General features: G+C 42.8%; 1 protein-coding gene across 1 annotated transcript in view; it reads left to right on the plus strand.

The window, feature by feature from the left end:
- The window catches only part of clec16a (C-type lectin domain containing 16A), a 77460-nt gene that overhangs the window by 7991 nt on the left and 46296 nt on the right, over window positions 1-23173 (plus strand). Inside the window, 9 exon segments of the mRNA XM_042087256.1 lie at window positions 675-849; window positions 2540-2590; window positions 3034-3147; window positions 8229-8460; window positions 12197-12311; window positions 13998-14098; window positions 16339-16458; window positions 21100-21209; window positions 21623-21667. Coding sequence (XP_041943190.1) covers window positions 675-849; window positions 2540-2590; window positions 3034-3147; window positions 8229-8460; window positions 12197-12311; window positions 13998-14098; window positions 16339-16458; window positions 21100-21209; window positions 21623-21667 — 1063 coding nt within the window.

Raw genomic sequence — 23173 nt, forward strand, 5'->3', positions numbered from 1 at the left:
TCCTATCTGTGTCATTGAAAGAAAATCTCCACATTGGAGATGTTATTTATCTTATTCTGTCATTATTTACACAGCCAATTATTGCTAATGCCACCAGAAAGCATTAGGGATAAAGAAATGATTGTGGGTGTTGCCCCCAACTGTCATGATCCTCTGGGCTGTGAACTTTACTCTGAATTCTTGACTTGGTGTTCTGTGGGTGGGACAAATACCTCACATCTAACAGTGATGTCAGCAAAACCTTTCAACTTGAATCATTAAAAATGTGTGGGCTGGTGACCACACAAAGTGGCAAGAAAAGGTGGGTAAATCTTTTGAAATGGCCTGGATTCAACCAGCAAGTGTGATATTTGCTCACTCACAAGCTAAATCACAAGTTTAGTCAAACATAATCTGCCCATCAGTATAGGAAACGCTTGACATTTGGTGTCTTGAAATAGTAATTGTAAAAATCCAGAAAAATGAAGGGGTTCACAAGCTGTATTCTTCCGATTACAATTGGTAACTGTCAACTTATCTAATACCTGCTATATTTTATGAGGGGCAGTCAGGAATAAAACCACCTTTGGTTCTGAAAGGCTTCTGTTTTCCCCACAGCATATTTTACGTTTTGTTAAATAGTAAAATATGTCTAAGGTTGCTGAGCTGTTGAATGGTCAATTCCTCGATTTCAGGCACAAAAACCGAGGGAAGCTGAGTGACCTGGTTGCTGAACATCTGGACCACTTGCATTACCTGAATGACATCCTCATCATCAACTGCGAGTTCCTCAACGACGTTCTCACCGACCACCTGCTCAACCGCCTCTTCCTCCCCCTCTACGTCTACTCCCTAGTTGGCCAGGAACAGGTACGCTCGCCCCAGAGGACCCCTCCTGTCTTGAAGAGGGACTTTCTAACACACTTCACACTCTTTGGCCTGGGAGAAGCCATTGTGTTTTGAGTGTAGAAAAGTAGGCTGAGGGCAAGAACCCAGATGCCTTAAGAACGCGCTTTCAAAGTTACCTGAAGTTCAACTTCACCTAAATTCTTAGATATTTGGAGCAATACCAGGCCTTAATTATGGATGTAGATACTTATTCTACTGGCTTTATTAACAGTGTTAATAGTAGTAGAAAAATTAGAAATGGTCCTAATATTTGTTCTTATTGTTATAATTAGTTATGTTTGTATGCAGTGTATATAACAGCAGTAGTAGTATTAGTCACAGTTGTAGTATTGACAAAAGAAGCAACATTGTAATTGTACAGGTTTTTAAAAGTTCAAGTTAAAATGACTGCGCCGTGACCCGAGTTATGTTGACATTGGAGCACTGATACAGGTTGTTGTGTTTGTTTTTGAGGTGTTGCTTTCCGAAGCAGGGAAATTTAATCTCGAGGGTGAATCCCCGTGTGTGTGTGTGTGTGTGTGCGCGCCTGATCCCTGTAGGAGGTGGGGGTGGCCCGTTGCCGTAATCAGCATCTTACCCGCTCAGGCACACGCCCACTTATTCCCACTTATGTCTTCTACCCGCCCAAAATGGGCCCTTCGTGCTGGAAGGCCTGAAAAAACGCTTTGATATTCCGTTTGTGTAATGCGTTGTCATGTCATGATTAGTTTTCTCCACGTTGAAAGACTTTACTGTCATACTGTCATATTTGTGCAGCAGTAAATTGTAACAATTAGAGCAATATGAACTAAATGGCAGTGGATGTGAATAAATGGCAGTGGATGTGAACTAAATGGCAGAATTAGTGCTCCAGACCTTCTGTCCATGGACGTGCTGTCCAAAAATGAAAATGAAATTGTACTCTCTCACCTATGAAATGTTTACATGTGGTGTCATACGTGTAGTGTAACAGAAACAGACCACTGTTTACGGTCATAGAGTTGTAACCACTTCCCAATTATACAAATGCTGTCCGACTCTTGAAACTGAAGGAAAGTGAAACCTATGAAACGGCTCCACTGGGGTGACTATGAGACTGGGATGACTATGAGGACCGGTTTCCCAAATGTGGATTAAGTTTAGGATTGGACTAAAAGAATTTCATGGAAATTTCCATTGAAAAAGAAACTTGTAGTGTAGAATTAGGCTTAATTCATGTAAAGGAAACCGTCAGTGAGTGTTCAATGGCAAAAGAACCCTATAAAAGGGCTCTACTGGCATGACGATGATTGTTTAATGATCCAAGGTTATTCAGCCAAAGTTGATCTTCACCTACAATAATTTCCTGAGTATTGGCTGCATTATGTATAAGCCGCAGGGCAGTGTTTTATGCAACTTAAAAAAACAAACGCATATTAATAACATATTAACTGCCCCTGAGTATTAACCTCATAGCTGAAGAAATTTTACGAAAACAATGTATAAACTGCGGCTAATAGTTGGGAAATTACAGTATGCTTTTGACATCTGTTACTTTTTGTAATTCTTAGTTTCAATGAGCAACAGCGTATCTGACTCGTCATTACTTTCTGGTGTATTAATCTACAGAATAGTACAAAGTGAGTCACCACTTATTTTTTTGTAAAAGTTTATGTTGCTTTTCTGTTTTCAGTCTGAAGATCGGAAAATAACGCCCCAGGTGTCTCTCTACCTGCTATCCCAGGTACAGTTTCTTAACTCGACTCCCTCTGCCATCTGATAGCCATGTGTTCAACTGGACCTCCCAGCAGTCAGGCCATTACTCTGCGTTTGTCAGGACGGTCACCTGTTTCAGTGCATATCTGAATGTTCAGTGACCATCACTGATGAATGAATTGTCATAACTACTGTACAGAGACATTTGTTGCCAGTTCCATGGATTTACATTTAAATGTATTAATCTGCCAAAGGCATTTATCCAAAGTGACTTACAGCAATAGAATAACATGTAAGTTATTAACATTTAAGCATTTTAACATTTAAACTACAGCTACAGCAATATAATGATATAAGTACACTGCAGAGGAGTTCCGCATTGTTTCCAGTTCCATATTGTTTCCAGTTTCCTGTCTTTGTGTTGTAATGCTATTGAATGAGTGACGGATATGCTTGTGTGTGCGGTGCCAGGTGTTCCTCATCATCCACTACCAGCCTCTGGTGAACGCACTGGCCGACGTCATTCTCAATGGTGACCTCTCGGTGTTCTCCTCTCAAGCCGAGCACAATGCACACAAAACCTTGGTGAGTGAGTGTGTCTCTCCCCATCTCTCTCTCACACACACACACAAACACACACACACACACACACACACACACACACACACACAGACGCACATACAGACGCTCACATTACTAAGTAAATTAAGTAAATTATTTGATAGCTATGTTCCTCTTGAATATTTCATCTCAACCAAATAAACTCAACATCTCCTTCCTGGTTTAGTAACGTGACAAATGAGATCACTTGGCTGATCTGAAAACTTATCATAGCAGGAAGTGTTTCCCCTCACTTCCTGTGTGTCACATACCCACATGAAATGACCACCCCCTCTACAGGTCTAGCAGGCTCAAGTGTGTTTCATACGTGGTCTAGTCCCCAGCGTCAGCTTGGATAAGGGACATTGGATAGTCTTCCTGTCCCTTCCTGTCCCTTCCCTTGGCTGTGTCCCAAATGGAAATTTTCCTGCCTCTAAGATGGCATTTAGTGGCAGTAATCAATTCCCACTGATTAAGTTAGCTGCCAGTGTCCTGGCCACGGCGTTCTGTGTTGCTATATTGTTAGGGCGTCTGAAACTAATAGCTGATACCTTGGTGGCTGCTATGGCAACTGACTTGATAGACAGCTAAAGGCAGCAAGGCAGCAGACAGCTGCCTTTAGCTTTGGACACAGGCATTAGCTCAGAAGGTCATGCCATTGTCCCCAGCCATCAGAAACATGGTCTACACACTTTGCTGCTCTCACTTGTTTTGAGACAGATTAGAGGGTTGTGGTGACATGGGCTAGGTGCACGCTAGGTCTCCATGCAAGGTGCTTATTGACATGACTGTATAGCATGCAGGAACCGGTAAGGCCCCGAGGGTAAGTGAAATTGGCGGTTTTTGGTGCAGTGTCTGTTTGAAGTCGGCTCTCAGCTCGCCTGTGTGGGCGTTTGCGAAAGCCTTCTTGTGGTGTGGAGTGTCGGCAGAAGATGGAGGCTGTTTTGTTTTTCAGGATGTGGAGGCCTCCTCGGCCCCCCCTCTGCCATCCCATGCTAATGTGCTAGCTGGAAGGTGTTCTCGGAAGGGGCCTGCTGTCGTGAGAGCTGCCTTTGATGGCACGCTTCGATGGTGGAGGGTTCTCCAGGACTACTGTAGCTAAGTAACTGGTGCAGGGAGGCCTCAGTGTCCTCATTGATGCTGCGATGCTGTCGGCAGGGCAGCTTGGTGTTCAGTGACCCTCCCTTACAGTACTGTGTGTGTGTGTGTGTGTGTGTGTGTGTGTGTGTGTGTGTGTGTGTGTGTGTGTGTGTGTGTGTGTGTGTGTGTGTGTGTGTGTGTGTGTGTGTGTGTGTGTGTGTGTGTGTGTGTGTGTGTGTGTGTGTGTGTGTTGCAGGTTGATTTGTATGTGGTGCACACAGGTGCATCCTCTAGTCTCCTACACACACACACACAGCCAAGTCATAGTGAGCTGCTGATAATAAATGGTGGCTAATTTGGCCTGTGGTGTTGGGCTGGAGCAGAGGGGGTGTGTCCCTGTCTGTCATTTCTCAGAAATGCCTCTGATAGCTCTAAAGCACTTCTTAGAGTTTTATCCTCACCAGCATCCTCACTATCCTTCACTGCCTGCAGTTTACTCAGTTTAGCCATTTTCTTCTATCCCCACCAGGTGGGTTTTCGTGTTTTATAAATGCAGCCCCAGAGAGAACAAACACTTTTTGGAAATGCTGGCCCTTCTTAGTGACTGTAAACTCATGTGGTTCGGGGGTCTGTAGATCACTCATCAGGTCATATTCTTCCCCTCTGGTTGTTTTTTTTTTAGTGTGTGTGTTTTTGTGAAGTTGTGGTGTTGCAGCAGACATTGACATAGATCACAACAAACGCACAGTGAAATTGAGTCTGTCATCTAATGCACTTTACGAGAACTCTTGGGTTGGATCTGGTATGTTACAATAGTATAGTTCCATTGTAAAACTAACTTTGATTCATCTAGTTACACATGTCTGATGACATGATGCAAACTGTAAACTGTCTGGGCTTGTAGAGAAAGAAAGCCACAGATTAGGAAGGTCCAATGTGGTTCCAGAACTTAGTCAAAAGTTACTCTCAGGTAATGATTTTCACTTTCCACTTCTGGTCGATGTGGTAAGGGGTCTCCTGTATGTGTATGTGTGTGCGTGTGAATGTGTTTAGAGGGGGGAGGTGACGCTACACTACACAGTGGTGTGTACTTCAAAGTCTACCTCAGCTCCTGTAACCTGCTTTCCCCTTCCAGTAAGGCCTGAGAGATGTGTGCTACAGTGTCACTTCCTTACCAGCAAGACTCTGCCGCCTGAGCAGAACAGCCTTTGTGGTATCTGATGGCCTCAAAGCTGCAGCAGGTAGAAGAGAGAGAGAAAGAGAGACAGAAAAAGAGAGAGAGAACTTTCTGCTTGGATTCTGTGTATCCACAGCACACAGAAAGGTGGAGCCAGTGAGACCATAATGAATCATTAGATTTTGTTTCTTCTTTTTCTCAGTTGGTACTCCTGTTGCTCTCTTACCAGTACACAAATTAGCAGAAAACCCACACATGGTAAAGAGGATTTGCAGTTACTAAGATTCACAGAACAGGAACAGCAGCCAGAGCATAAAAAAAAAGAAAAGATGGGTGCCACTCACATCCCTCTGTTCCTGTGGTTGAGTTACGTTTGTTTTGGGGCGGGTAGGTCAAGCCCCTGTGTTGTTGACACTCAGAGGCACTAGCAGGCTAGCCAGCCAGCATGCATCTCTGCTCTGGTAAGTCACTGCTGCAGCACTTCTTTGTTTTCCTTGTATTCGTCGCTGCGGCTCGCAGTTCTGCACGTCGCAGCCCACAAGGTTTAACACCTGCTGCAGACGGCAGTGGGAGTAAACACCTGCATCAGATGTGAAGAGCGACGAGCTGAAGGTCTCCGCTGCGAACTCCTCGCTCTTCTCTGAAATCTCTGTTTCCGCGCTTCCATTTGACATGAGGCAACTCATGCTTAGGAACGACTTATTGTGGCGTGTGCCAAGGCATTGTCTTGACTTGCCCCACGTATTCTTGGAGAATATCGCTGGTTTCACTTGCTAGAGCCTCCACATTTCCATCAGATAAAGCCAAAAAGTGAGAGACGAAACATGACACATTTCTGATTTATTTACGCAGAGCGTGAAACTTTGATGTTTCTTCGTTTTTATCCCCAAGTGTATCCTTATTTTATGTTTCTAAACAGCATACTGCAAGCAACTGCCTCTGGAGCGTCACAATTGTAATTTTCTGATGTGCATATTGGGCATTTCTGTGTCCAAGCAAAGCACTCTTCACACTCTCTATTGCTTGTAATGGCCCTGGGCCCAAGCCTCAATGAATGACATGACGAGTCAGTTCATCTGCATGAGGTTTGATGGTGAATTTGTCACTCAATACACCCACAGACACAGCACCTGTTCACAGATTTGCCCTGTTCCAAATCTGCTCATGTCTCCCTCTCAGTTCAACCTGCAAACCCTATAAAATGCACTTTCATGACTCATGAGAAAGTTGATTGGTTTCTGAGGAACCGTGAGTGCTTCACCCAGCCCTTTGACTACACTGTGGCCCCCTCTCGGGTCATGACGTGTGTCCCTGTTTCATGCAGGCAGTTTCTGCACAATCTCATGACCTTGACAACAACCTAGTCATGAGTACCCAGAAAAAAAAAAAAAAACGTTTCATGCCTTTTGGTAAGTAAGAACACATACTTCTGAAACCGCTTTGGTCTGGTCACGTTTCTCTTTTGTGACATGCCAACACCTGTCCTCTTTACCTCTGTTTTACCGGAGAGCCGTCTTCAGCTTCTGAAACAAGAGGCCGGCCACAGTAGACTGTTTGCTGGCAGTGTGCTGCTCACCATGCTAGCTAGCAGCTGCTCCTTTTCTCACATGTAAGCTGCAGGCTTCTGCTAAGGGTGTCACAGTCACGATGACCTGTGATTGGGATTACTAGCGTTGCTTGATTGCAAGGAAGTCAGTGTTAGGGTTACACAATGACTGTTCCCCGAACTGGTTGGTTAAATTGGTTATTTGCACACGTATTGAGGGCGCTTTCATTTTTGAAAATGTCTCAACCAAACCAAGGGTGCTCTTGTGCGTGTCATCTATTTTGCTACTTAATGATTTGACACAAGTTCAAATTTGGGTTGATTGTAATCTGTGTGTGTGTGTGTGTGTGTGTGTGTGTGTGTGTGTGTGTGGGTCTGCGTGTGAGTGTGATTTTTCAGCACACTCTTTCTGGAAGTTTAAGCTAGGACATGAGCTGATATCTACTAAACAAGGTGAATGCCTTGAAGTGGCTGAAGATCAAACATCTGTTCTGATCTCAGTGATGGTTGAATTTCTCTTACTGACACTGAAGTGGCTAACTTAAAAACAAGAGGATTATTAAAAGCAGTTTTCAAATGCAAATATGTGATCATTCGATGAGTGGTGCAAGACAAGGCATAGCTAGCACACATGGAAGGCAAACAGGCTGTGCTGCAGCCACGGGACTTATCATTTTTTGCCTGCACTTGCTGCGAACAGGCATACTGGCAGATGTTTACACAGAACTGAGAAAGGGGTTTCTGAGAAGTGAAGTGGTTTTGTGTATTTCCTAAGAAGAATTCACAGATGTTTTTTTTAAAAAAAAATAAAATAAAATAGATGTTTAGTATTTCTCCATGTCCGCACCCTGTGAATGTGTTCTTGCATTTTTATCAGCAACAGGATGCATATTTTTTATTAATTACTAAGTTAACAATTAATTCATAATTTATTAATTATGAATTACTCTTTCTCAGAACCTTTCTGAAAGCCAGTCTTTCTCAGGATCCTTTCATAACACTGAAAGATGTGAAAAAGCTCTTTTCATGGAGTTGGCATCCATTTGTGCTTGAGATCGTCGTAAATGGCGGTAAAACGATTGGGCCATTCAGAGATGACATTCAGATCTCCTGAATGGCTTTGGGCTGAATTACATGGAACAATCAGAACCTCTCTCAATACAGTCCCCAAAGAAATTCACTAATGTGTGGATGAGTACAATAGTTGGTATTTTGCTCCATGTAATGTGTGCATGCGTGCATGCGTGTATGTGTGTGTTGCAGGCTAACCCGGCTGTGCGGCGCTTCGCCAAGCCGTCTGAGAGCCTGGAGCGCTCCCTGGAGATGAGCCGGCAAAAGGGGCGCAAGCGAACGCAAAAAAGGCCCAACTACAAGAACGTTGGTGAGGAAGAGGAAGAGGAGCGCGGTGGAGGGGCGGAGGAAGGCCCTGCCGAGGAAAAGGCTAAAGGTACAGAGGCTAGTTCAAAGGGCAGCAGGACGATTGGGGACACGGAAGGTGAGTGGAGGCACGGGATGGTGGGGCAGTGGGGGACACGGCACCACCCCAGAGGAACCCCCCCTCCCTCCTGAGGGCAGGGGTTTTGGAGGTGGTGTCTGTGGGGAGGGGGGGGGGGGGTGTGTTTGTAGAGGTGAGGTGGCCCTCATCAGCAACGGTCAGGTCCATGAAGGAAATGAGAGGCAGCGGCTGGCACCAGCTAGTTTCGAGTAAAGCTAAATCCTAAATCTCAGGAAAAGGCGCTTGCCATATCCTGTTTTCCAGATCCCAGTAAGAGCCAACAATGTCATGGTTTCCTTAGAACAAGAGCTTTTACCAAATAAACTGCCAAAGAATGTTTTGGGGATTTTCCAATCTGGTGACCTGTGATGGCAGTGTCCTAACATTTACAAAGGGACATTGACAAAGGACTGTTTGCTCTGTCACATGCAATTATGAATGTTTATTACAAAAAGCAACAGTGTAGGGGATAAAAAAAAAATGAAAATTGAAAATTTTCATAAAAGATAGTTAAAACAAGAGAACAAGAATGAAGCACTACACAGAACAAGAGTGAAAGTAAAAATTGCTGTTTCTTTCACGGAGCTGATTAATGCAGAGGGGGTAAGCCCTAGTTCAGATCCACTCCTAAAAAGGCGGCCGCACCAGCGCTCCACTCCCCAAACTGGCTGTACACTCACACATGTTCTTAAAAACAATAGAAATCAAAAACTACGCACTAACTTCTTTTCTTCACATTTACAAGCGTCTGCTTAATATCAGTCACCTTTCACTTAAAGCAACACCAAAGAGTTTTTGTACCTTAAAATAATGTTTCCAAAATCGTTTCAGTGGTTCATCAACTCGTAACAGGGTGAACGGCAATTCTGCATTCGCTTCGTGACCCTCCATCGGCTATAACCGAACTATGTAAGTTTGCCAGATCGGGTAGCGGATCTGTAGTTCGATGGAATGAGACATAAGAAACTACACATTTGACTTGCTTCTGATGTCGCAATACATCATACTTTCATAAAACCATGCAACATACTCTACCTTGTCTGTGGACATCGTTATTTTCAAAGCCGGTGCTGGATAAACAAATGGCGTGCGTGCGATAGAGGGAAAAGTGCTTTGGTGTTGCTTTAACCTTTACATATCCTTTAGTGTTACTCCACAGCACCCATCTAAGATGCATTGTCACCTAATTGTCCGTTAAAAACAACCTATAACATTAACAATACTGTATAACATCAGTGTACAAATCAGAAAAATGTATTCTAATAATGAGAGGACTTAGACAAGATTTTTTTTGTTCGCTTCTAAAAGTACACATAGCTGACAGCAACGCGGGGAAAAAATGTTGCCGAATCGATTGTCAAGCTCTTAAGTAGAGGTACTGTTACAGGAACTGTAATATGATGATAGACTAATGGATTACTGGGTGATGCCTGGGTGATTTCACACATCGTGGGTCGTCACCTTGTTGGTAGCAACTTGCTCTACCACTAAAATCTAAGGAGCAAAACAAATGTAAAAAAAGGATGTCATGATAGATTAAATAGATTTTGTTTTTTGATGGTTAAATACTGTAGATGAAAATGGACTTGTTGAAGCGCCTGAATGGTCATGAAACTATCATGATTATCTTATCATAATTCAGGAAGCCAAAAGCTATAAAAAATGGATTATGATGAATTATGAAAAGGGTCATGTAATAACCCTTTAAATAAACAAGTGCATAACGTACCAAACAGAAGTAATTTCAAGCAAATGAACCATGATGCCAAATTTAGATGACACAACACTTTTTTTTTTTTCCCAAATTACCCACTTTCTTTTATCAGCCACTTGCCTATGTCAGATGTAGAGATGCAAATGCAGTTTTCCGTCAGCCACTGTATAGTGCTGACAAGCCCACTGGGGTCCCAAAGTCACAACTACCCAGATAACAAATAACAATGGGAGCCTTTATAGGAAACTGCATGTCAAACCTTAGTTCCATTGCCAGCGCCGCCCGATGACTAACTCACCTCAGGGTGATGATGCGTGGTGTAACTTCATGAACAATGTTGCTGGACAACCACATAACCACATCCTGTAATTGGAATAGATGATCATAATAATTTGCCTACAGTAATGATTGGCATCGCTTAGAGTACCTTTAAGGTTCTCCAGAAAACGAAAATGGTTGGCCAATATTAGTGGGAATGCACCAGAACCACAATACTGCTTCAGGTAGGAGTGATCGGAACTCTGTGGGAGCATGGAGCTCAGAGTAGAGCCTGGCCTGCCCGATCTCCACATCCCAGAGCACAGATCTCCGGGAGCACCACTAGGGTGTAACACAATACAACTTCTGTATCTACACAGTACTTCCAAGGTTTGTTTTTTCCCGTTTTTATGGTCCATGAGGAGTCTGTTTTACTGTGTCTCTTGAGGAATAAAAACATCTAGAAATATCTAGCACATCTTGAAAAGATTTTTTCTTTTCTTTTGTGGAACAGAAGTGTGCAGGCATTTACACACACACACACACACTCACACACACATCAACCTGGCAATTGTAGGTCAGTTACTTAGAATCCATTTAAAATCCTTTCAGTAGGCCAAATGAACTACTTCCAGCTGGACTTTTCTCTGATGCAGCCATTCCCCATCCAAAGCTTGACAGACTGGCATCAGGCTGATGAGGAAGCATCAATTTTGCATGGATTTAAGTTCTCAGCTACTGTGCTCCATCTGAGGTATAGACCATGCCGATTAAAAATTGAAAATAGATAATCAAATTTAACAGCTTTGAAAATTTTTGACCGCTTTATGCACAGAACTTTTTTTTGTGCTTTGAGCCCTGAGTTTGGGGATTAGAGCACGCAGCAGCTGGTTGTGGGCGTCTTTATGGATCTGCACAGGTTGGGTTTGGCCAAGATCCATCTGTTTCACCCCTCTCCCAGTCTTTCTCATCCCCCTCTCCACCTCCTCCCTCCCTCCCTCCATCCATCCATCCATCCGCCTCCCGCCTGTGTTATGCCTGCCAACTGAGCCGTCATGCTTTGAGCTTTGCTGGAGCGCATGGTTAAAGGTCAACGTGGGCGTTTTCTGCACGTCAAGTTATTATTGTCACTGTAAGTGTTGTTATTGAAGTCTCAGATGGCTGCTGCATGGGTTTTTCTCCCGTCTCTGGACCAGAACTGGGGTGGTTCTGAGCCAGATCTGGGCGTGAATCACAGGCAGAGTGCAATCTGGGGTTAAGTTTTGGTTTGTGTTTGGGATTGTGTTTGGGAGAAGTGAAAACTCGACTTGTGACTAACAGAAGAACCAATTATTCAATTGCCATGCTGATTCTTAAACTAAACAACCATGTGTGTCTGCATGCTTTATGCGTGTTTGTCATGTGATGTTTCACTTGACTTCACTGACTCATTTCAAATAAAGAGGAATAAACTGCTGTAGGCTTCCTTGCTGGCATTGGCATGCATTTCAGCAGCAAACCTGAGAACCTAAATGTTAGTAAGGGTTCAGGCATGATGCCTAAGCTCAGTATGACTCTGTTTCTGTGCACTGTAAACAGTAGTTTGTGCTGCAAAACTGTCCTTGAGCGTCTTGTAAGAAACTGTCATGGTGAATGAGATATTGATAGCTCTTAAGCAATGCTGTATTTTACCCAACACTGTCTTCTGTATGCGTTTGTGCACTTGCGTGTGTGCGTGCGCACGCGTGTGAATGTGTGTGTGTGTGCGTGTTTGTGTGTGTGCAGAGATTGAGATGGTGGTGATGGAGAAGTGTAAGATCTCTGACGTGTCCACACTGACGGAACAGAACATCACAGATGAGGAGAAGAGCGCTGCCCGCGCAGAGGGCCAGCAGAGCAGGTATACACACACACACACACACACACACACACACACACACACACACACACACACACACACACACACACACACACACACACACAGAGGTACATACACACACACACACACACACACACACAGAGGTACATACACACACACACACACACACACAGAGGTACATACACACACACACACACAGAGGTACAGTACACACACACAGACAGTGGCTCTCATGCACGCACACACATAGCATGGCACAGACACATTTGGAGTAGCGTTCTCAGCCTGTTATCATTCAGCCTTGGCACTGATCTGTAGCTATTTGGCAGGCCGGATATACAGTCTATACTAGACATTCCTCCATAGTATAAATATTTTTGGACCCTATAACTTTGTTGACATTATGCCTCCAGTATATGTCTAGGAACTCCTTTTTCATAACTGCTTATTTTGAATTCTAATAATGTTATCAGTATAATAACAAGGACCACAAGTTTCCAACCCTGGCATGTTCCTGTAAACTAAGCATGCTTTCCTTTCACCACCTTCTGGAAAAGAACAATAAAGGAGGAAATCAAAATCCAAAATGTAAATAAAAGGGAAGCCAAAAGAAAAAGTTGAATACAAGACACAGGAGAAGTGGAGGACGAGGGGGAGAGAGATGTAGTCCAACTTCAAAACAACTGGTCTAGTTCAATGGAATGCCCTGCCCTTTCCACGGTTTAGGTCTGGGTTGGATTCCACAGTAGAACAGCTGAGTGCTGAGGTCAGAAACCAGCCGAAAGTGACATTCTCTTTACTCCTCCGGTGGTACCGGTAAATTGAGGCTGCATAACCGGGCTCATAGCGATTACAAGAATATACACTTAGTCTATCTATCTTCCTGCTTCTCTCTCTCTCTCTCTCTCTCTCTCTTTCTTTCTTTCTTTCTTTCTTTCTTTCTTTCTTTCTCACACACACTCTATCCCTTGCTCTCCTTACGCCACCTTTTCCCCTTAGTCTTCTACTCTCTTTCACTTTCTTTATCAGTAAGCTCTAGTGCTTTCTGTGTACTCACTGGAAAATACAATACGACCTACTGGCGCCATAAAACATTTGGGATCTGCCCAAGTCAAGTGTGTTTATTATTATAAGAAATATTTATTTATTAGAAGAATTTGATTTCTTTTCAAAATAAATTTGCTTCCCCCCAAGATTGGATTTTTCCCTCAATGTTTTAATTGGGAACCTAGGATAAAATGCCAATATTATATATTTCTTATACCTCTTTTCATTTTTAACTGGGGTGCCGGTAAATGTGTATTATGTGTTAAGTATGATATGAAAGCACATACACACACACACACACACACACACACAGAATCACACACACACACACACACACACACACACACACACACACACACACACACACACACAGAATCACACACACACACACACACACACACACACAGTGCACTCCCTCACCAACATACATCCTTTTAAGTGCATGTCCACTGATGCCTGAGTTTCTTTCACATGTTCTCATGTTCCCTCACATGTGCATGAACACTCACAAAATGTCTCACCCAGCAATGTATTTACAGTGTTCAGTCTCTGGTGAGTGACAGCCATTTCCTCAGGCTGTGTGTGTGTGTTTGTGTGCGTGTGTGAGCTGTGGAAGACTGTGACCTGCTTGAAGTATTTGTTTTCGTCCCTCCCTTCCAGACCGTTCCTGGACATGGTGTACAACGCACTCGACTGCACCGAAGATGACTACCATGCCCTCTTTGTGCTCTGCCTGCTGTATGCCATGTCGCACAGCAAAGGTATATGACTTCATGGTCATTACATCACTCGCGCACACACACACACACACACACACACACACACACACACACACACACACACACATGCATGCAAGCACAAACGTGCACATGTGCAGACAGGTAATGATATGGCTGATGCACAAAACATGGTCATAAAAGTACAGAAAGACAATGAGGCATGGCACCCAAGAGAAAGACCGGTTCAAGCATCCACACAAACACTCATTGTTCAGTCTCCTCCATTCTCTTTCATTCTCTTTCATTCTCTTTCAATCTCTTTTTCTTCTTCTCTTTCGCTCTGTCACCCACCTTTTGTCACTTACAGACACAGAAATGCAGACGAGCACACAAGCACACACAGAGAGCACACATCTAAAGATAGCAAGAATGGTGACATGCATAGTTTACAGTACACACAACTGATAAGGCAGTTACTGTAATTGCATGTTTTTTCACATTGTTTGTGGTGCGTGTGTTTGTGGTGTGTGTGCATGTGTGCATTAGCGACTCAGGACATGGCTTACTGGTTTTATTATTAACCCCATTGTGTGTGTGTGTGTGTGTGTGTGTGTGTGTGTGTGTGTGTGTGCGTGCACACACACTCATCTTGAAAGTGAAAGTAACCCCCGTAGGCTCAAACAGCACTGCATGAAACTTGACCAGTGGGAGTGGAAAGTTCACCCAAGGCAAACGTTTTAGTGTGTGTGTCTGCGCGTGTGTGTGTGTTAGGGGTGTCACGATTCTCCAAATCCTTGATTCGATGCAATTTTCGATTTTAAAGTCACGATTCGATTCGATTTTCGATATTGTTTTCAACATTACTATTCATGCATTCCTTATATGTTACTTACTCTTTTTGGCCTTTTCTGTTTCGGGGGGCTTTTATTTTGAAACCGCTTTTTATTTTGAAACCGTTCCAACCGCGAGGTTGTAATGTAAACAGAACCAACATTAGGCTAAAACAGAGACGTGAACATAGTGAAATGAAACAACACAGAATTATAATTTGATCGTTTCAGCACACTTCGAAGAGACCCAAGGTTAGTATTCATGGATACTTATCAATGTGCATTTTAATCCTTAAAGTAACTTTGGACTGTAACTAGATCATCTTTTCACTTGCTTAGTTGAGTAGGGTAAGTTAGTTTTAATTGACGTGAATGAACGAGTACTTCCACACCGGTGATTTCAAAGTAGCAAGAGGGGCTTTGATTTCGGTAGGTTGATGTGTATATTTTAACTGGCTGCAGCCTAAAATTAGAGGAGTGTTGACGCTGCAGTTCAGCACGTGCGTTTGTGCGTCTTGGCATACATGCTGGATGTGACATTGGGGGTGTGGCTGCATCGTCGATTCTACTTTTAAATTCGATGTTCGAGATTGAGATGTAATTTCGAACGATTTCGATATAAAATCGAAATCGTGACACCCTTAGTGTGTGTGTGTGTGTGTGTGTGTTTGTGTCTGTATCTGCGCGTGTGCGCGTGTGCGTGTGTGCGTGTGTGTGTGTGTGTGTGTGTGTGTTCAACATTCCATGAACATTAGAGTAAGTTCTTGTCCCATTGAAGCCCTGTTATTTTTCTAAGGAATATTTAATGGCAGAACCATGCCACATCATCCACAAGTAGCTGTGATCACTTTGTCTTTTACACATCTTTTATCACTGAGCTGCATTAGCTGTGACCTGATATACTCACAACCTAAAAGTCATTCAAGTCCCTGACCGACAGAATTGAATTCTATTTGTGGTGGTAGGTTTGCAGAATGCAACAGTTTTTAACAAATTAGCACAGACTGGTTATGATGCAGATTTAAGCACAATTTAGCCAGTTGACTTTTATGTCAACAATTGCAGTATTGTTAATGTTTTCTTTAAACATACAGGTAGGTTTGTTGAGAGACAGAGAGACAAGGAGTGGCTGTGCAAAGGTCCACATAGCTCTGCAATGAATGAATTCCATCTAATTTAAATAGTACAACATGAAAAATCATTGTGTGGTGGTCAGTGCTGATATTGTGGTGGGCCGCCACAAATAAGTCAATGTATGGGAAACACTGATGTGTCTGTCTGGACTTGAGTTTGCATACCCTTCTTATTATGTGCACCATTCTGTGTGTGTGTGTCCGTAAATAAGTTTATGCTCATTCATCTGTGTGTGTGTGTGTGTGTGTGTGTGTGTGTGTCCTTAAATAAGTTTATGCTTATCCATGTGTGTGGGTGTGTGTGTGTGTATGTTCTCAGGTATCAATCCTGCCCTGCTGGAGAAGATCCAGCTCCCAGCGCCTGACCAAGACCGGACCTCCTACAGCCAGGTCCTAGTGGAGAGGCTCATACGGGTCATGAATCAGGCAGCTCAACCAGGTACACTCACTCACTCGCACACATTCACACTCACACTCACTCACACGCAAATTTATAGTAGATATTTGATGAAGTAGTGTACTGTGTCCAGAGATGACCAGCTATACTTTGTATTTCACACACTCAGTGGAGCATAGCATGTTTTGTAGTATAAGATAATATTCATATGATTTTTATATGATTCTAGCCTAACGCGTCATACTCAGATTCTAGTTAGAATATGAGTCTGATATTGCTCCATTGGGATGTAATTATGGGGCGTGTTTCAACCGATACAAGGGGGGGGGATGCCTTTGCACTCAGTTGGATAGACCTAACCAATCAGAGCAACGAAATAGCTTACCGTGAGCTGTAGGAAGAACACACGAACCATCCTTCTTTTCCACAAATGCTTTAACATTGTTTTCTGGTCTTTTGTGAAAGTTATTGTGCTTTCAATATCTCCTACAACACCCGATAGCGAAATCTAAGACAACGAAATACGTAGCAGGGTAGGCTATTCGGAAAAATGGATATTTCCCCTCCTTCGTTTTTAAAAATAATTCTGTTGAACACTGATGCTGCAATCATGCTATAAACAGCTAGGGAAGGGTGTCGCAAACCCCTCGAGCAAACAGGTGGCCAATCGGAGATTTCAAACAAATGTGGGAACAACGTCACAATGTAAACACGCTGTTTTCCCTTGATGAAAGTGAAACACGGAGTTTTCCCACATGTCAACTTTGGCCAAAGTTTTCAGAAATAATCGTTTTCAGTGAAAAAAAGCCACATGCACATCCAGGAAATAAAGCAGGGCTCTTTTCTTAGTGTGTTGTAATGGACACAGCTGTGCCAGATTATTGCCCTCGTGGTTTCTCATGTTGCTACGCAGATGATGCCAAAGCATGGATCTCGGATTGTCTCTCTGACATATCCACATCGATAAAGAAACATTACCTCCAACTAAACCTCTCCAAGACCGAACTGCTGGTCTTCCCAGCCCAGGGTTTCCGCGCGGGGGACCACAAAAAGTCTTAAAGGAGAACTCTGGCCGGTAACAACTTAGAGAGCTCTGTATTTGAGGTCACAGGGTACTGCCGGTAGGAAAAAAATGGGGAAAAAATAGATGCTACCTAACTTGAGTTATCCTGCTAGTGGCTAGTGCAGCCAGGCAGCTACAAAGCTTTGCTATGGGGACATAATTTAGACTGTGTTTGTGCCTCCTAACAGAATCAAAATGTCATTTCAAGTGCTGTGCAACATAAAGAGGATCCTTATGAGACACTACTATTTATTGTTTGTGTGTATTTATTGTTACCAAAGGTGTCCATGTGCAATGTAGCTTAAGTGTTATTCCTCATTTTCTAAATCGCAAAGTCAGCTAAATAAATAAATGGCAATTAATGTATTTATTAATATTTGGTATTGGAACAATGTTGTCATGATGCTAGAAAACTCAGTCTTATTTCAAAGTTAATGCAAAGTCTATGCCCATTATGATGCAGCGCTTAGAAAAATTTGCCAATGGAGAGTACCCAGACTCTTCACAGAGCGAGTGCATCTGGTGAAACCGAAGGTGTGTTCAAACTTGTTAAACAGTGGCAAGTTTTGATGGCGGATATGTTTTCTCTGAACAGTTAAATTTAAACGATTTGGTGTAAACAATCCATTGTAACGGTAACACTTCATCCAGCTCATGTCCAGGGGGGTATTTCAAGTACGTGGTTTAGTGACAAACCTGGGTAAGTTAACTCAGAGTAAGGGGTAAACCTCCTAATAGAAGAGATGTATGGCTTCATTCTCCTTACAAAACAATGCCATAGGTCTCTTGTTGTAGGAGGTTTACCACTTACTTTGAGTTAACTTACCCAGGTTTGTCACTAAACCACGTACTTGGAATACCCCCCTGCTCCATTGTATGTTTGTGTAGAACTAGCTCCTCAAACTGTTTGCAAACATTCGCAGAGGCAAGCAGAAAACTCAAATGCAAACTTGAAAACTTGCAAATGTCCGCCTATACGTTTGCGAATTTGAACGCACCTCCGGTTAGGAGTTTATGTGAATCCAGTCAACAGAAATCAGTTTGCCATCCAGTGGCATGATTTTAGGGGAGATGTTAAAGCGCTACTTAAAGGAACCGAATGTAAGAAATGTATTTCAATTAATCATAAAATTGCCCTGATATGTCACTAGACATTAAGAAATCATGTTCATTTCAAATACTTATCACTGACAACAGTAGTCCGGCCAGGATATTATCATTTGAAAAGTGAAGTTGCAGCCCTCAGCTGATGTTGATGTTGTGTTTTGTCATGTCATGTTGTGTTTTGGCCTGATGCGCCACCCTTCTCTTATCTACAGTACTAACGAAGTCAGTAGTGTTTCGGCATCTGGGTTGGCAACCTCAAGTAAGGGGTGAGGGGGAGGGGATATACCGCTATACAGTAATTTGAAAGTGATTGCAGTACCAGTTTTGGCCACAATCTTACATATGGTTCCTTTAAGAGATTTTTACCTTAAAATAATGTTTCCAAAATCATGTTGATGGCATCTAAACTCTTAATAAGGCAAACAGCACTTCTGTCACACTCTGAGTGGGTTGCATCGCTTGCAGTATAGACTACACAAGTTGTTGTAGCGGGTAGGAACACTGAACCCCTCCCACCACTTGTAGGCTCATAGGTGGAGGTAGGCAGTAAGCGGTATGCACAGAGTAAGCCTACAAAAGATGACAATAAATGTCTGATCGTAAAAAAAATTGACGATCCCTCAGTTTATGTTCGTAAGCCAAGTAATTAAAGTAGTCGGCAGCACTAGCCGGTTGGATAGCTAATGTTATGCCTAATGGCTTCGACAGCTAGCATGCTAATTAGCCATACTATTCTTATTCTGATTTAAGTGCTTGCAAAAAGATTAACAAAGATCCTTTAGAATACTTGATGAACCGTCTCTGAGATTACTGTCAACCACAACAAGTGTCTGATCGTGAATGTGTCATTTACTTCCATGACAACAAGTTCTGAAGATATGCACTATGCACACTTCACAGCTTAAGTCACCATGGTTATTCCCTGAGTGGCAAAAAGATGAATTGAGTGGCAGCATTCCATTTGAATCTTCTGATATTTGCAGGAATTTGGAGGTCTCTTTCTACAGACTGCCGTCCATGCATTCCCTTCTATATAAAGTAGCAGAAGAGAAAGATCCTCAGAGACTTTCTAATGAGGAGACACAGCACTCAAAAAATCCTCCATAGAAATGCATGGGGCTAGTTTGTAACGCCAATATGGACGTTGTCTACACATCACACCCCTTCCTCGGCAAAACGTCGACACGTGAATACATTGAGCCAATCATATGGTGTGTTGTGAAGACATCGTGCCAATCATGTGTTGTGATCTCGCCGCTGGAGCAAGATTGGTGTCGTGAAGCCTTGTACATGCGCATTTCTGCCGAAATGGATGCCCGACGAGTGCCCAAAAAGCGTTGTCATATGGCCGCCGAGTGGAGGGACTTGCCTAAAAGGACTTTGTTATCCTTGGGTCGTTTTAGGTGGCCATCTTTTTCCCTTAAAAAATTACCTTAATGAACCAGACATTTTGGGCACCCCTTCTGAAATGATGAGATGCATCATAAAGTGTCTGTACCAATTTTGGTGCTTCTATCAACCGCGTAACGATTAGACCCTTTTTTGTTGATAATCCCCCCTACTATATGTCGTCCCAGAGTTATGTTTATAGTTACAGAGTCACACATTCACAGTGGTTGCTGTACAGTGGTAACAGAAAATTGCGCTTCTCAACTGAAGGGGGACCCTGAGAGTAATTCTTCTTCAATGATGCTTTTAAAGTTTGATGTTTTCCTGTTTGGGTGCATAGTGATTCACTAAGCACCCAATCTATCCACCAATTTACTGTACCAATCCACGATTAACTGTTTGTGCATGTGCAGACTCGCTGTTTGCTTATAAACAAACACTGTACTGGCTTCAACGAAAACGTGTTTTGCCTCTCGTCATTTTGAAACTGAAACTGTGGCCACAATCTTACATATCAGTATATAGCTTACCTGTTGGACACGATAATCTTATTGCATTTCAGTCACATCCAGGTGTGGCGTGAGATTCACATGGCCCAGGTTTTCTGGTATAGTTCTCTCCCTTGTCCTCTAAACTCCAGAAGTGGCCTCGGGACAGTGTATGATTAAAGTGTTTAAATCTTACATCATTTTAGTGATGTGATAAATGAGATTGTAGGAGTACAGAATGAACCACTAACACGTTTAAAATGGAGTGGAGTGACGCAGGCAAACAGAGCATGGAGGAAAATACTCTCTGCAACTAGAAGGGCACTTGGAGAGTGCAGACCTCCGTCAAATCTTGATGCTGTGTTTTACAGTGGAAGAAACAGTGAAACAAAATTCTGGCTCGTGATGACAAAGTTTCATGGTGACCTTAGGCAGTTTTATTCTCGCACACATACAGACTTGCAAACTGACAATAACAGCACACCACAAAACATTGGGAGAGTTTATATGCAATATGATAATAGTCTTTGTCTACCAGAGAAGTTTGAAGAATGGCTTTGTGAATCATAACTGATTGTGTGTGTGTGTGTGTGTGTGTGTGTGTGTGTGCGCGTGCGTGCGTGTGTGTTTCGGCAGATGGAAAGATCCGGTTGGCCACTCTGGAGCTAGGCTGTTTGCTCTTGAAACAGTCTGTGTTGTCTGGAAGTCAGTGTATCATCAAGGATGTCCATTTGGCCTGCCTTGAGGTGAGGTGTGTGTGTGTGTGTGTGTGTCCATACTCCCTCCCTTTTCTCATACAGTAAGTTTTGTGTCAAATGCAAACAGTCCTGTTCCTGTTCTTCTCCCATTGTTTCCCTGAAGTCACTTACGACTACGAGCAATTGGCTTCTATCGTCTTGTGTACAACGGGATTTTCCCCGTCCAAGCTTCTCTTAAATGCCTTTGTGCTTCCTTGTTAGTCTTTAAGGCTGCATCATGTGTGTGAGTGTCTAGCCGGTGTGTACAGTACGCTGCTGTCTTTTGTGCTCATGGCCTCTCTCTCTTTCTCTCTCCCTCTCCCTCTCCCTCTCCCTCTCCCTCTCCTCTCTCTCTCTCTCTCTCTCTCTCTCTCTCTCTCTCTCTCTCTCTCTCTCTCTCTCTATATATATATATTTTCTAGGGAGCAAGGGAGGAGAGCCTGCATCTCCTTCGCAGATTTTACAAGGCAAGTAAAAAATAGAATAAATAGATAAACGGTTGGCACAAACATTTCACTCCTTTTACAGTTCTGCTGTGATTTAAAAGCTGTTGCTTTAAAAAGTCTGAGCTTCTTCACACACACACACACCCCCCCCCCCCCCTTCCCATCTTAATTCATATTGTCTGGTTTTATGGTTTTATGGCCAAATTAAAAAAAAAAAATGTTGAGTTGGCTCATAAGCTGGATTCGGAAAGTCCCTGAGGAGCCTGTTATGACCAGATCTGAGCTACTCCCAATGCTTTTCTTGAAATTCAACGGGTTTCCAAAAATTGCACAAGTGTTGTCTCCAATGTCTCTCTTTTTGCTCTCTTTCTTTTTCACTCTTTCTCTTCCTCACTCTTTCTCTTTATTGCTCTTTCTCTTCCTCACTCTGTCTTTCTTTTGAATCAAGATTACTAGCAAACAAAAAACTGGCCACTTTTTATTGGGCAGGCAGATGCATCAAGTTAAAATTGAAGTTAAAATCTTACTCATGCAGGCTGATGTCAAAGAAACTGCCCATCAGGGCATAATGATGGGAGCTGTGCATTTAAAGTGGTTTAAATCTGAAAAGGTATATTACCTTTTGTAGATCATGAACTTTGAACTCATAAACAATTAGCTCATGCTTTATTTAGCCATGACCAACCATATTAAACAGCATGACTGATGACCTTTTGTAGAAAATGACAGAAATTATGCATTTTTGCTTTTAATAGACCATTTGGTCATGTTTTGACTAGATACTAATGCAACCTCTGTACATAATCATGGCTACTTGTTGACTGAGAGAATTAGTTCAGAATTGTGGTCAGTTTCCAGAATTGTACTCCCTTTTGTATGAGATTGAAAATTCCAGTTAGAGGAAATGGGCCCTAGCTTCTCAGAAAGCTCCTTCATCTAGGTCGGCAAATTCAGAGGCTGTCTGCCTGCAAAAGGGGTCATTCATTTGGCCAGACACATGACCCCATAAGGCAACTGACTTTGTGATTGTTTTTGAGGAATTTTAGTTCTGAGAAGAGTTCTAGCTGACCTCATCATAAGCCCAACCGATTTAATCCATTTATTACTCTTGAACAGCGTCTCATATGAGTTTACATGGCCATTTTTTTGTTGCTGAGCACAGACTAATTAACAGCTTGCATGTGTGACTTTTGCTTTTCCAAGGATGCAGCAAAATCCTATAAGAAAGTTTCCACAGAATAAGCTCCAATGCTTTCATTGGTCAGACAACAGTCTATCGCTAACACATTAGTTGAAAGGAACTAGTTGAAAATGTGACGTTAGTGTGCATGAAGAGCTTGTGTCAGTATAAAGGAAACGACAGCAGTCAAGCACGCCCCGTCATGCAACATTAATCAAAGTGAAACCAAATTCCAGCCTCTGAGCCAGATCCAGATGATCATGAAAGAGAGCCGAGACCTCCTGCCTTGATTAGATATTTAAAGCATATCGGGCCAGTACTCTTTAAGTCATGTGAGCAGACACGGA

Source organism: Alosa sapidissima, chromosome 3 (genome assembly GCF_018492685.1).
Source record: "Alosa sapidissima isolate fAloSap1 chromosome 3, fAloSap1.pri, whole genome shotgun sequence".
Lineage (NCBI taxonomy): Eukaryota > Metazoa > Chordata > Actinopteri > Clupeiformes > Clupeidae > Alosa > Alosa sapidissima.